Consider the following 16113-nt stretch of genomic DNA (forward strand, 5'->3'; position numbering starts at 1 on the left):
AGAAAAGGAGAATGAAGAGGAAGGTTTAAAAATAGCATTTTAGAATTAATACTAGTTTTAAAATAGTAAGACTCAATTATTTTAATATTAAAAGGGTTTAGTATAAATAGTTTTATTATAAAAGAGTTTCATTATTTTAGAACACGTCATCTCTCTATAAACCACTTTTCTAGAGTTTTTTTACTTTTCTCTAGGAGTTCTCCCTTCTTGCTTATTTGATTGAAGAATCGAGGCCACACAATTAATCCTCGTGAAAAACTCTTTAATTTGGATTATCAATTTCTCAGTTTGGGTAAGTTAGGTTCCAGCCTTTTTCTTGGTCCATTTTTGTTTTCGGTTGCAAGTGAGCTGTTTTTCGCTTGCATGTGTTTTTTTAGCCTTGTATTTTGAATCTCTGCCAATCACTGATCATAATTATATGGTTTGATTTTTTTGTGATGTTTTTATATATAGATAAAGCATCATATGTGGTTGTAGATAGTTTGGAGTTTTAAAGTTGTTTGAGATGTCCTACTAGGTGAGGGAAGCTAATTTTATGCTCATATATATTATTGATATTTTTGTGAATTGCAATTTGGTGATTTAATTTGTGAAATTTGAATAATTTGCATGATTTGGTTGGTTAAGAAGTTTAATTTGTTGTTTCTATTAAATATAAGGAATTATGGTTTGATGTGTGTAGCTATTTATGAAAACTATGTTATAACTGTGTTTGAAATGCCTTAGTGAAGTCTTTGATATAAGTAAAATTGCACTTCCTGAATTAGGGATTTGAAATTTGAAAGTATTATGAGGTTGACAAGTCAAAATTTACTCAAAAGTACTAAATTACGTAATCCAAAGCTAAAAGGGTGAGTTTCTTATATGAATAATTGAGTTTAGAAAAGTTTTTTATTATATAGTTTATATCTATATAATTAGTTAGAGTACATTGTATTATGATACAACATGTTTTATTAATATATAATGTTACTTTTGTATATTAATTTATCTTTTTTTTATTGGTTTATTTTGTATTTATGTTTTTTTTGTCTTATTAGTGAAGCAAATAAAGATAAAATTTGTAGTTTTCTTCTTAAAGCCATATGTCTAAGTCATAAGATAGTAGTAAATTCTATTAGATATATCTTTGAAATATAACTATAATTTAAAAAAACTTGACGTGTAAATATCTTATATTATTATAATTTTATTAATGGAATGATGGTACATATAAATATATTTTGGATAAGTTAATTTTTGAATATTTATAATAAGATATTTTATTTTAATAATATTATATAAAATGAGATATTACTTATCATTAATAATAAAAGACATATTTTTTATTTATTAATAGAATTTAACAAAGATTTTATCAATAAATTTTAGAGCATTAATAAGACATTAATATTTTTTATTGACCGACAAATTTTGAAACTACCGACCAATGAAGTTAACGGCACATATTTATTTAAACGTGTTTTTATACAAATGTATAAAATTAATATTTAGATTCTATGAAGAATCATTTAATGTGTATATGTTAATTTTTTATAATTTTACCGTATTTCATTACTTAAAATAAGATGTAATTTTTGAAAAACATAAATTATATTACTTCACGCTGAACCACAATTCAATCACTGTTATGGATAAACTTAAAATCACTTCTTTCATAAGCTTAATCAAAGCTCAAATTTTAAAATATTGATCAATTCATCTCAATGCTTTTTCTTTGCCAATCAACTAGTAAAGATACTATTAGCTAATTTGCACATATATTGTCGGTTTTCAAACTTCACCAAATAAAATAATGTTTTGAGTTCTTCTGCTATTGGCTTTGAAATCTCATTTCATCTTCAACAGTCTCAAAGTTTCGTAATATGAATTGAAAACCTAACAATAATAATAATAAAAAAAAAAACTGATCTGTAAGATTTTCTTATATTAAAAATAGACTAAAATTTTTAGGTGAAGAGGAATTTCTCGAGAACGAGTATAATAATTTAGTCTGAGAAGAAATGAAAAATGTAACATAACTAAAAGAATGTAGCTTGCATTGATTAGAATAATTGTTAGGGTATCTTTTGAGGTGATTTTTTTAGCACTTCCGTCTTCTTTTAACATCTCCATGGTCATGGAAAAAGTTTAATTTTTTTTTATAATTTAAAAATATTTTGATTTATATAATTTAAAAATATATTTCATATAGTGCAATTTTAAATTCAAAAATATATTTTAACTATAAAAATGTATTATGAATTATACAACCTAAAATTTATTTTAGATTATACAATTTATAATATGTTTTTAATTTTATAATTTAGAAACATCTAAAATGTATTTATAAATTACGAAATACGAAAATAAAAAATATAAATATATATTATTATTTTAAATTACATAATTTAGAATATATTTACGAATTATATGATTCAAAACATGCTTTCGAATTCTACGACCTTGCATGAGTACTACAGATATTTCCAAGACTCCCATGGAAGTTGGAAAAGAAACACGGGGTGTAAAAAGTAACTTTTATATTTTTGTTCTTCAAAGAGCAGTGCGGTTTTGTAGAAGGAGGCCCATTAAAAATTAGGGAATTGCTATTTGACAACACATTTTCCATTACTCCACACTCGTATATTTTCATTTTCCTACACTTTTCACCCCATATCACTTCACTCATTAAGCAGTTCGACGAAAGTAATTCATTAAATTATGAGTATTACATTTATAAGTTGTACAGCCCTCCACTGTGGCAAATTATTTTTTAATTCTGGAATTGTCTTATTTTCATGAAAGTTTACAGTTTTTTTTTCTATCATTACTTTGTGTTACCCTTTAGCTCATTTTGTCGCATTATTTTTACAACATATCATAGATGGTATGAGCTTTGTATTTTTTTTTATAAAATTTTACTCACACTTTGATGCAAATACAAATTTAATTTTTTATAATATTTAGATTTTATATTTAAGACTTGCTCATAGCTTTTCCTTTGGAAATAAATTATAATCCATTCCACTATAATTTTTTGTTGAAAATTTTCATCTTGAAGAATCCACCACCCTCGTGTTCCTTCGGGAAAAAAAAACTAGATAAAGTTGATATCGATTTCAAGAATTTGTCTTTAATGTTATGCGTGCTCACCTATTTCACCTTATTTACTAAGTAATTGAAAACAAATTTTATCTTATAAATCAATTTTAAACGTGGTTATTTTCCATCACGTGTAATGCTTGTTCGTATTGCGTAATCGTTAATATCCATAAAGAACACATTCATATTTATTACATTATGTTTTAAAACGGATTAGTTAGTTAAAGTATACTGTTTAAACCAACACATGTTATGTTATAAAAGAAATGCATTTCCAATGTTAATAGAAAAATTATTAATAAGTTTGAAAATTTTCTTATTAAGAGAGAAAATTTATTGAAAAATCCACAGAAAGAAAAAGGAGTGAGAAGGTTTTGTGGTCAAATGGATGGAAAACTAAGAAAGTGATTTATTTGGTTTTTTACTGCAGCAATATTTTTAATTTTGTTGATAAAAAATGATAATATTTTGTTGGTTGAGTAACTGCTGCTCTGCCCAGCACAGACATGAAGGGCATCGTTTGATGAGTTAGCTCACACACCTATGCGCTGACTTTTCCCCTTCCAAACCTACCCTAGTATATTACTGCCTCCAACAACTTTAGGGACCATAATTATATATTACTTAAATAACTTTTTATATTTCATTTCCTATTTTTATTATATTTATGAATATGCAAATTATGATACTAACTTTCTTTTTCTTAAATTAATAGTTGTTAGGTATGTAATTATCTTAGTAAAATATTTATAAATAGCTAGTGTCATCTTATCAAAATTAATATCACTAGTGCAAAATTGATCTTTAACATCACTCCGTAAACGTTGGACCACAAAATAACCAACGTAAATTATTGACCGGTGACATTTTCATAAATAAGTTGGGCACATAAACATCTGTTAGGAGGGGTCCCGACGTCTATAATATTATAGACGTCGGTGTCCCTCCTAACGGACGTCTATATGTTTGACAGGTAGATGAAAAGTTCTTTTTTTCTGCCTTATAGACGTCCGATCCCGCCACCCCGACGTCTATATATGATTATAGACGTAGGTGACCCTCATAACGGACGTGTATATGTCTGATGGGTAGATGAAAAGTTTTTTCTTTTCCACCATATAGACGTTGGATCTCGTCGTCCGACATCTAAATGGCCTGACAGGGTAGGTGAAAAGTTGTTTTGGACGTCATATTAGTGAGGGCCCTGACGTCTAGGCGAGAATAGACGTCGGTTCCCTAGGTGTTCGATGTCTTGTTTGCTGTTAAATCAGAAATCGAACCCGCGGTTACCCGCACTTCATCGTCTTCCTTCTTGCCTTTTCTCTCTGCGCCATTGCATTTCCAGGTGCATTTTTGTCTCTTTTGAACCGTTTAAACATACTTTTACTCCAATTAAATTAGTCTTTGATTGATTATCTTCCATTTGAACCGATTAAAATGAGTTTTTGTTGTGTTTTGGTGTAGTTTTTCTCGTGTCTTTGGGTAGCGTAGTAGCACATTCTCCCTTTGCTAGTTTTCTCGTAAGAAAAACTTGCGTCTTTTGGATGTCTTATAGTGTTTCAACCAAAAACCGAACTTGGGTTCTTGCCTAGTTCTCAAGTCACCGTATTCGTTTTCATTGCCAGTTGGAATGGAACTAGGCAAGGACCCAAATTCGGTTTTCGATTGAAATGGCATAAGAGGTCCAAAAGACGCAACCTTTTCTATGACGAAACTAACAAAGAAAGAAGGTGCTACTACGCTACCCAAAGACACAAGCTGCATTAGACGTCGGTTAATGCAAAGACGTCGGACCTGTGGAGTCCGACGTCTGATTAACGTCATCCACAAAGACGTCGGGTCTGGATCTGACGTTAAAAGGCCAAAATAACATACGATAAATGCCCTTTTTTGTAATAGTATATATATCTCCTTATTTTAAAAGTAAGAGAATTGTGAATAGTAAATTTACAGGAGTAGCTTTAATTTCTTTCTAATATTTTTAGACTGATATTTGTTAATTTCCATCTTTAGAGGCCAATTAAAAGACAATAAATATTAGGTTAACGTTATTAATTTACAATTTTGATTTAAGTAATTTTTTTACTCAAGTTCTCTGTTATTTTTTTCTGTACATGGTTAGGGTTATATTGTTTTGTACATGAGATATTTGATTAAAAAAAAAGTGAATGTACAGTAGTCTAGAATAGTTATAATTGGTGAATTATGTCTTAGGAATAAGTTAGGTATCACTTTTTCCTCTTTAAAATAATTATTTGAAAGCAAAATATTTTAAAGTAAGAAAGTTAATTTGAAATGTTTATTTGTTAAGGTAAAATATGTTGAAATACTAATAAAATCCTAAGTTAGACACCACGTGGGGATGTAAACATAATTTGTATTTGATTTTGATTGAGAAAAAAAATTGATAGATTTAATATTGTGTATATTTGGTTGAACTACTATGAAATTGTTGATATTGTTAAAAGAGAAAATTCAAAAAGGTAAGGGAGAAAATTCTAAGCAATTTGAATTGGATAATGAAATGTTTCGTTTTATATCATGATTGTTATTAATTTCGGAAAACTTAAGTATTGAAAAATGAAATTGGAACAAAATAAGTAAATTTCGATGTAAAAATTGGTATTAAAAAGACTTTAAAATGTAAAATGCTAAATTTTGGTTACATTTTGAGAGAAAATATATTTACAGTGTTTAAATATATATCATGCGAAATGATGGGTTAGTTGTTCAAGCGAAATTAATGACAACATTTAATGTTATGTTAAAGAGTCATCATTCAAGTGATAGTTTCAACACTACTCAGTTTTGAAATGAGAGTTTAAGTGACAAATAAATCTTATCAATTCTCTCTCATTTAAGAGTTAAAATTTTCATGTTTTCTTAAGATTAAGTGGTTGGGATGTTTGAAATGGATATGAAACGATTTAGATACATACGATATATGGTTGGAAGATGTTAAAAAGTATAGTAGAGAAAGTTGCAAGAAACTTGGTGATGATCCATTTCAATGAATAATTATGAAATTGTTAAATTGTTATGTTTAGTCACATATTTAGATTTGGGTGAGATAAGGGGCTATCTAGGTTGTAATTTGACATGTTTGAGATAATGTGGTATTAAGTATTGTGTCCATAAAGGAAACATGTACATTAAAACTTCATTGATACTTTAAATCATATGCATTAAGATATAAAGATAAAAATGGATGAAGGTTTCAGTATAACAATTAATTGATGTTATACAAGGAGTTATTTGGAGTGCTTATAAGATATATTAATATATGGTAAACTTGTCCGATATGTCTCTTTCATAAGGCGTCAAGTCATGTAATTCCTTAAAGATTGTAATAGATATTAAGAATAAGGTACAAGTGTGGATGGTTTCATTAAAATGATTTAATCTTCTATAACTAACAATAACTATAACTGTACCTCTATATATATATATATATATATATATATATATATATATATATATATATATATATATATATATATATATATATATATATATATTCTTATACTTATATCATAATCCATTTTAAGTTATTTTATCCTATTTATTATTTTTGTAATAATTATTACACTCGTACTATGTTACAAGAATAAATAATGCTCCATTATAAAATTATGTTAGACCAAATTCTAAAATTTTAAAGATTTTTGTGTATATATTTTGTTTTTCCATAATGTCAAACTTATGATCATTTAATGTAAGTTGAGAAAATATAGATAATGTATGGAACTTTTATTTTATTTTATGGACATAGAGAAAGTTTTACATGAGTAATGATTTATGTTTAAATATATGTTTTTTTATTAAATAATTATAGTAGAGTACTGGTTTATGTTCTAACCTTTTTACAAAAGTATATAAGCTCACATAAGAGATACAATAAATCTAACATCATGAAAAAAAATAACTTTTTACAGGATAAAAAACTTAGATAAAAAAAATCTCTGCAATATATGCTCATATGAGTGACTGTTTAGTGCCTTAAATAGAGTTTCTGAAGAAAAAAATCGCGTAAAAAAATGTTTAGTGGCTTATGGTAAAATGTTACAAGTGAAAATTTCAATTAAAATTGTTAAATACAATAGATTTAACTACTTATTTAGTTTTTATAGGTAAAAAGGTTTTGCTCTTTAATCACTACACTAAAAAATATCACTTATACATATTACTTTTAATCTCATCCGCACCTATAAACATATAATTTTAGCTTTTTTAATACTATTCTTAAGGATTGAAAGGGATTCAAAATATTATCTATAGAGATTAAACTTAGATATTTTTAAGAATAAGATCTAAAATCAAAAAAATTATATTTATAGAAATCAAATAAGTATTACTATATAACTTTTTTGAAAAAAAAAAGCTTTTACTATAGGCTTTTACACCTTTACATGTTTTTCAATAAAAAAAAACTATTAATTTCTTAACCAATAAACACTAATTAAGAGGACTCTTAAAATAATGATGAAAAAGAAAATGCAAACATATGAACTTAACACCTAGAGAGTTAAAAAAAAACATTTTACAAAAGCATAATTACAGTTAAAAGACATGTTAGAAAAATATAAAAATTTTATTCATCGTAATAATTTACAGTAACAATATTTTATTCATTAATTCCTTATCCTATCTCTAATATAAAACGACTGTAGTAAAAGTTTTTTTTTACTACTTCAACAACAAAACACATGAAATAAAAATAGCGCCTTGTCATCCATTTGTGCAATTTGTTTTAGCGTTGCACCATTTGGTAAATTTTCATTTTCACTGCAAAATTAGTATAATAAAAACCTATGTGTTGCTTAACATTATCGTAATTTTTCAACCAGCTATATTTACAAAAGGGTAAACATATTTCACTCTTTTATACACCATTTTCAAATGTTAAAAGTGTGATATAGGATAAATAGTTAAATATTAAAATACAAAGAAAAAATCATAAAAAAGAGGTTTAATGACAAGGAATAATTGCTGTTAGTATATATAGTGTAGAATGTACAAACAGTAACACAACAAACGCAAGAGGGTAGGCCACACTTCACAACAAAACCAAAATGCTTTATCGTGCACTGTTTCAGCTGGCAGTTCTCGCCACGTTCCATGGCACATCGGAGGGAGACACTCCGGCGGTGACTGCCCCGCTCCCCACGGCGGCGAGAGATTTCTTGGAGGCGCACAATGAGGCGAGGGCGGCGGTGGGCGTTGAGCCGCTGCGGTGGAGCGAGCAGGTGGCGAACGTGACGAGCAAGCTGGTGCGGTACCAGAGGGACAAGATGGGGTGCCAGTTCGCCAACCTAACAGCCGGAAAGTATGGGGCGAACCAGCTATGGGCGCACGGCACGGTGGTGACGGCTCGAATGGTGGTGGAGGAGTGGGTGAAACAGAGACAGTTCTACAACCACACCGACAACTCGTGCGTGCCCAACCACAAGTGCGGCGTGTACACGCAGGTGGTGTGGAGGAAGTCGGTGGAGCTCGGATGCACTCAAGCGACGTGCGTGAAAGAGGATGCTAGCTTGACCATTTGCTTCTACAATCCCCCAGGGAACTACGTTGGGGAAAGCCCTTACTGATTCTTCCTCTTCTAAGTATCTCTCGGTTTTAGTTCCTTTCATATATCTAGGTTAATGATGTTTGTTTGTGTCGTGAAGTTCTGCTAATTAATCCTCTGAAACTGATATATATTTATGTGTAAGGTAATGAGTTTTTTTCTGAAGTAGAATCAGATGCCATGAAGCCACATTGCATGGATTTTGATGCTTAACATTGGTCTGGTTCTTGATTTGGATTTCCTTAGCAGATCTTGTTTCCATGGAAAATTATATAAACATTTTGTTCACGTATAAACACTAGTCGTATCTTGATCTTGAAAACATTATAATAATAATGATAAGGTGGGCCAGGTAGTGAGTGAAATATGGGGATCGATGATGTTTGTGGAAGGTTATTAAGGCATTGACGTGGTGTGTTGTGGGGTTTTCGTCAACTGCATGCATGTCAGTAACTTTATGGCATGGATGAATTATGTGGGGGCTCACGTGCAAACGGGACGCTGTAGATCATCCCGTTGAACACGGAACTTTTTGTTTCAAGTTTCAACTCGATCCAAAATATCTAATCGCCATTATATGCATGTACGTTATCTTTCTGTGTCTGTTTGCGTCTCACAAATTCTTCACTGTTCACTTGTGATTCGGTCCGTAAGTTTTCTCGGCCTCTTCTGCTCTCTTTTATGGTGAAAACTCCATTCTTTCAAGTTGGCCCGCTATGTTTTGGATTATTTTATATTTTCTACAGATTTATCAAACAGAAATCATGACTGATTAATTTGAAGTTAAACCAGTATTTTTCCATAAACGGGACCATCTGGCAAAGGAAATCCAGTTGAGATTGAAAGTTAGGTGAAGAACTCGTCACATGACAACAAGCAACCATTGTCCATTAATGACTGGACAGACCAGTAGCGTCACGTGATTGCTATAATATTGTATATAGCGATCTCAATGCACCTCTGGTTTTGTACTTGGAAAATGTTTTCTTTTGACACAGTCACAACTCAGTTAAAAAAGTTCATTTTTGTATTTACAAAGAAAAAGATATTCAAGAGTAAAATAGTAGATTTAAAGTATATGTAAAAATTTATTGGGTGCAAAATAATAGTCTTCTTTATACTTTCATGTAAGAAATTTTGCGAAGGTACTAGAGCAATGAATCACGGGCGTATAAATAACAAAAAAGAAACCCCAAATGACAATTGATTACACACACATCATTTATACTGCTAATATCATGATCTCAACTCTATGAATAAGCTACATCAATTACAGATAATACAATGAAACGGTTACACAATGCATACACAAAATGCAACACATTGGAGTATTAGATTTTGCTGTTGCTGCTACCCTGTCAACTTTGTACAAAAGAATACATAATAGAGCAAACAATGTAGATCAAGGTTTAAAATTGCAGTGGCAGTCGTAGTTGCAGTTCCATTGTCATCCTCGATATTTTGAAAAATTGCTGAGAAATTCGACTACAATTGCAGCTTTGGACTGTTTTTTAAAGCTTGATGTAGATTGTCTCCCATAATAAGAAGGAAGGCTAACAAGCAATTATTTTACCAGCTCCTTGGGTATGAGATATCGAAAAGTGAAGTTGTGTGGAATCCATTCTATGCTCTTCTTAGATTTTGCAAGGTCATATTTTTTAATACTCTTTCTTAGAGATTCAGGTAGAGACTTTTGGATCATCTCCAGGGTACCAGCAGAGCATAAACCCGAGTCTTTACAAAATGACTCCACAAGCTTAGGTAAGAGTATTTTCTGGTCCTTGCGTACCCCAAAGGTGGCCCGAATGTATTCTTCCTTTGCAGCTTCTAGTTCTTGAACCACTCTCTTGGGTGTATATACACGTACCTGCCATAGTTTTAAACAGATAAGCAACTCGTTGAAGTTAAGCATGTAAGAAATGGCTACGGAATCTTTATCTGTTTATCCGTATCCATGAACATGTTTATCCATGAACACATTCCAAGCACAGGCTGAGACCTTTTTATATAGTAGTCAACTCTTGTACAGTACAATCCACATTAACTATGAAGGCATTAGAACCACTACTATAAGGAATTTAATTCTTGCAGCACAAACCATGTTTACTATATAATTCAACAAGTCAAAATGAAATTATTTCATGTTAAAATTATCTGCTGTTTCCTCAATTAAACCACACATACAGAAGAATTGGAATAAGTACCGCTGGATCAGAATGGTTTCCTGAACAGAGAGCAAAGTGCAGAAGAGGCTCAGGATGCTCAATTCCAAATGCTTGTCGTCCATCTCCAGCTTTGAATTTTGTCCTTGAAGAAAAGAACAAGCGTAGCCACTACAAGAGGATGCAAGTAAGAAGAAAGCTCCTTGTAAGCCACTCTAGGATTTACAAAATAAATACGTTGCATATTAAGGAGACATTTCAAAGATATCCTAAATGCATGGCTATTTCTTTTTTGTTTTAAATTTTCTGTAAGGGAAAGGATGGAATTGCGTGAGCAGATGAAGCACCACCTGTCCGGGGCGAGGCATCTGGCACCCGATTATAGCTTTCTGTATTGTGTCTGCACTGACTGTATGACCACCAACATTATATGCAGCCTGAAAAGGGCATCCATAACATTGACGAAGTTAGCAAAAGCAAATTGGCTAAAAGGGTTCATCCTTTAATAGACCATTAAGCTACCATAGATTTTACCTTCAACAAAAGGAGGACTCTTTTGACGTTGTTTTGCGGGATTCCATAAGCCAAAAATGCCTATTAGAAACCAAAGAACATATTACAACCTCAATTAATAAGTGACAAATGGAGAACTATTAGAGTGAAACATTGTTTTGATAATAAATAGTAAGTAATTACATGCATCACCAAAGCGTTGTGTATGTTGATCCAGAAAGCTAATTTCTCCTCATGTTTTAATTTCCCAGGATCTACATCTTCTAACTGACAAATAAGTGATCTGAAATAACATATAAGTGGATGGCCATTATAACTCCAAGAGACTGCAGAGTCCTGTTTAACTAAGTACTTTTCACATGAAAGCTTCACGATCTCAATCAGATATTAACAAACTCACCTGAAATTCTTGAGCAACTGCTCAGTATCACCCAATTTCTGATTCTCTCGGTAAATCCATGATACCTCAACCATGGTGCTGTATGGCCCACTAAACTCCTTGAGTCCTTCCACATGGAAAGGATTGTCTAACCGCACATCAAAGGAAGAATTCCTGAACCCTGGACTCCACATGTCTCCTTGATCTCCAATAGAAAAGCCACTAGTTGTAGACAAGGATGAACTGGGAGATGAAAGACCAGCATTTGTCGTAGATGGATCTGCGATTTTGCAATATATAGCTGATATGCATTTGACCATATCCTCAGAAAGCCTATTAGGTGTATTTGGAATATGATCAGATATTCGTGTGCCAAGATGTTCTGCCAAACTGATTATTCTTGATGAAGCATCAACATTTTGGGCATACTACACAGATTAAACTGAGTCAAAATCCATAGAAGGTGTCCAAAAAGATGATTCTCTGAAATCAGCACTATATGTTTACAAAGAGAAGTGTACATAACAGAACTTCACAATGAAATGAACACTGTCATTTATTCTTCCATTCCGTAAGGATAAAAACATGTTAAAGTAACCAAGACAACTGTAATCTATTATGATATGATCGGAGAAACTTAATGTGCTAGGAACCATACTAAATACAAAAAGCAGATAAAAATAAATTTCCATGAAACATGATTTACCTCCATCATGGACAGTGGTTGGGAATGACAAGCACGCAGAGATTCAGTTAATTCATCTGCTGCAGGAGGCGATACTCTCGTTGTAAATGCTGTACACTGGGATAACGAGGAGTGGCACCGATATACACCAGAGTCTAAATGTTTTCCTTCTGGTTGATGTACATTGTATTCTTTTCCTAAAGTCTGAGGTTCATTTACACTATAATCCTTTGGCGTAGCATCAAGCTCGTGATCAATTGATTGTACTGCAGAGCTTCCTCTTTTGGTTAAGAGATCAGGCTTAGATACTTCAACGAATATTGCTGTAGGTGCTGTTGGAGGAGACTTTATTTTTCCCCCCTTGGTGAATGGAGCTATAGAGGGTAATTGTTCATCAAATGCTTTACGATACAAGGAGAGAAGATATTGTTCCAAATACACAACTTCTAACTCTAACACCGCAATCTCTTTAATTAATTGGGACGTTGGCTGGAGGAAAAAAAAAGTAAAAGTAAAAAATAACTCAAGACAATCAGAAAGACATACATGACAAGAAAATCATAGCAGACCTGTAATCCTAAACAATGTATAATCATTTATGGCAACAAGACAACCTTATGATTTTCCGACACATAGAAGGAAGAATTGAGCTACAAATATATCCACCATAAACCTAGATTACGCAAAGAAAAACTCTATGTATGTTTACAACATCAATTTTCTTTAAATGGTTTAGAAAACACATATAAAATCAACCCATTAATTCTCAGTGTGATAGAGTCTAGGTAATCCTATTAAAATCATGACATAAGAAAATGCTTATTTATTGGGTCAAAATTTGTTGAAGAGGTTCCGACCTTGGGCAGTATCTTGTCATTTGATGTAACAAGGGATTTAGGTCTGTATCCAAGAGCCTTTTCTAACGTGCATCTGACCTCAAATTGATCTTGTAGTCTTTTCTCTAATTGTAAAATCTGCCACAAGATAATTTAAACACAAAAATAGACATGGCTATTAGGTAGAAGTATCATGAAGCATAAGAAAAGTCTGAAGAAAGATTAGAAAAAAAATGACTGATTGAGTAGAATATGCAACAAAAGAATTTTGATGAATAGTTGTTGTGTCTTACCTCTTGCTTCAGTGTAAGTTGAACATCATTTGTAGGGGTTTGTTTTTTCCTTGGTTTACCACATTCCGTGAGGTACCCTGTATCCTGAAACCATATCAAAGCCATACATAGGTGTGAAAATCTTTCTTCTAAATCATTGTCTATAAGTGATTTGTTCTGATTGTGGACAACAGAGAACGATACCATTGTATTAGATTAGACAACCATTAGCATAGGTATATGAGATGGAATTAATTTTGTCAGACATATATGCTTTCCATTAAAAAAACAGAACAATTCTCTGTTCGTCCATCACTTTCCCCATACATAAATTTGACAAAATTATTTTTTATTAAAATTTCTGGCTGCCCTTGGCTATTGTAGTACCATTTATACCAACAAAACATCCCCTCACATCATCACCCCCGAAAACCACAAACATTTTTTCAGCATCATAAATGCCAAACAGCACCTCCAAATCCCTAGTTAAAAAAGAAAGAAAAGAAAATGATAAGGAGATATCTTGATAAAATGACGTAGTGATTGATTATACCAGCTTTGTTCGATCTGAAGTCTCAAGGTGGTTATCTGCATTATCATCCTCCATTCTTTTCTTATCAGGAAAGCTGTCAAACCAAAGCAGTAAAACACAATTAATATATATTATTATAAGTCGATGTCTGGTTCTGTATTTTACATTGTGTTGCTCTTCAAGGTCCCCAAGCTACATTCACGAAACCCCCAATTCTCATCGATTTGGAGAGGTATGAGCCTTCAGTTTCTCTTCCAACCAGAAACCCCCTTCTCCAAAAGGGATGTGCTCAAATGGGTGAGACAAGGAATATATAAAACTAGACCCAAAAAAGAATGAATGAATAATTGGAGAAAACATTAACATAAATGCAAAAGCATTATTGTCCATTTTCCCAGAAAAGAAAAAGAAACCCCTAATGCCTGAAGTCCACAATCAAGAGAGTAGTACAAGTGAAGTGAAGAGAGTAAGGAAGAGAGGAGCACCTCTTTGAACGCTTGTGTCTGGGAATCAACCCTTCATACCCCATGCCTAAAAGCCATCCAAAACCAAAGTCATTTCCAGTGAACAAAGTATACAACACCACCAAAACAAAAAATTCGGAAAACAAAGCAGCACAAGGTCAGCATCCTACCCTGAAACATTACAGCCAAGAAATCAGGAAGAGAACACTTGAGCAATGCAATGAACCAAAGAGCCGAAACACTATATAGCCCAGATACCAAATTACCCAAGAGAAGAGTCTACAAAGGAAACTCCAAGACTTGAGTTGATTTGACTAGAGTACTTGCATTTGAGCTGGGAAAAGCTTCCTTAGTACACACAAAAGGGATCATTTGCAGTGCTTGGTGCTAACACATCTTAGACAGACATAAACATAACTATAACGGGCAATGCATGGACCAAACGAAACCAAATCTAACCCACGAATGCGTATAATAGATTAATTAGGCTTTTGACCAATGAGGCTTCACTTTTGACAACCCTCTGGTGAGGTGGTAAGTGTTTCGTGCTATGTTCGTAGCCTTTATGCAAAGGGTGGCCTTTTGCAGTGGTAGACCGGTGGGAAATGCGAAATGTCAAAACGTTTACCAAAAGTTAACAAAATCTTCCTGTAAAAGCCTCTACAGATCCAAGGTCCCGTAAGAGAAGAAAATAAAATAGTGGCTCAACACACATTACATATTCATACCAGTTATGAATGACATAAAGTTGCCCACGTCTCATTCTTCATTTAACACTTGCCCTTATGTAGTTTCTACCAAACCTTTACACAGAATCTCTGATGATCTTAAAAATGAAAAAACAAAATAATTCTGCAAAAGTGATAAGCTATTTTTTTGTGAATATTTCACACAAATATTATAATAAAAATATATAAATGTAACAGTAAATTGTGGTTAATAATTTCACTTATAGTACAAAGAATAGCACGCAAATATTTCCAAACTTAACAAGATTATCATAATATCTTACGACTATGTTATTTGCATGTAACAATTTTACAATATTGTTATATTTTTTTATAATAATATCAAATATACACTATTTTTTGTCTTAAATATTCTGAAAATAGTTCTTTTTTCCTTTCTACCCACCCTAATTATTATTTACATCCCCTTCCCATACTGCATACATACATGAAAAAAATAAAGAAAAACAAAAAACAAAAAATCCTTTTAATAATTTATATAATCCAAATTAATCACATCAAGATCAAGAGTCACTTTAGGAATCATAACTAAACATTAAATAGGTTTCTCATAATCAATTTAATAACACTGGCTATTTAATAATCAATTCACAACTAACTTAAGTACACAATTATATTAATTCAAGAGTCCACTTACCATAATTCTTGGTGAACTAGCACAAAGTACTGAATTTCAAGCTTCAGAGAAAAAAATTGTAATCTCATCCTTTCATTGTACAACTTATATGTCTATATCAATATTTTAGTATTTTTTTTCCTTTTTGATTCAGAGGGTTATTTTGATTTAAATAGAAAAGTCATGTAACATGACTCCTATGCAACTGAGAAGGTTTGTCCAGTTGCAAATAATATTTGAAGATGAGTTACC

General features: G+C 31.8%; 2 protein-coding genes across 2 annotated transcripts; one reads left to right on the forward strand and one right to left on the reverse strand.

Annotated features, from left to right (window-relative positions):
- Positions 1 to 8107: 8107 nt before the first annotated feature.
- Positions 8108 to 8866, forward strand: LOC108319160 (STS14 protein). Its single transcript, XM_017550199.2, has one exon. The coding sequence runs from the start codon at positions 8157 to 8159 to the stop codon at positions 8673 to 8675; it is 519 nt and encodes a 172-aa protein (XP_017405688.1). The 5' UTR covers positions 8108 to 8156; the 3' UTR covers positions 8676 to 8866.
- Positions 8867 to 9802: 936 nt separating this feature from the next.
- On the reverse strand, positions 9803 to 15265 carry LOC108319150 (uncharacterized). Its single transcript, XM_017550187.2, has 12 exons — positions 14667 to 15265; positions 14518 to 14563; positions 14054 to 14126; positions 13522 to 13605; positions 13250 to 13366; positions 12414 to 12881; positions 11729 to 12135; positions 11512 to 11611; positions 11350 to 11409; positions 11166 to 11252; positions 10858 to 10986; positions 9803 to 10520 (listed from the first exon to the last, which is right to left on the reverse strand). The coding sequence occupies exons 1-12, from the start codon at positions 14674 to 14676 to the stop codon at positions 10218 to 10220; spliced, it is 1884 nt and encodes a 627-aa protein (XP_017405676.1). The 5' UTR covers positions 14677 to 15265; the 3' UTR covers positions 9803 to 10217.
- Between the last annotated feature and the right edge of the window lie 848 nt (positions 15266 to 16113).

This window comes from Vigna angularis, chromosome 1, assembly GCF_016808095.1.
Source record: "Vigna angularis cultivar LongXiaoDou No.4 chromosome 1, ASM1680809v1, whole genome shotgun sequence".
Classification (NCBI taxonomy): domain Eukaryota; kingdom Viridiplantae; phylum Streptophyta; class Magnoliopsida; order Fabales; family Fabaceae; genus Vigna; species Vigna angularis.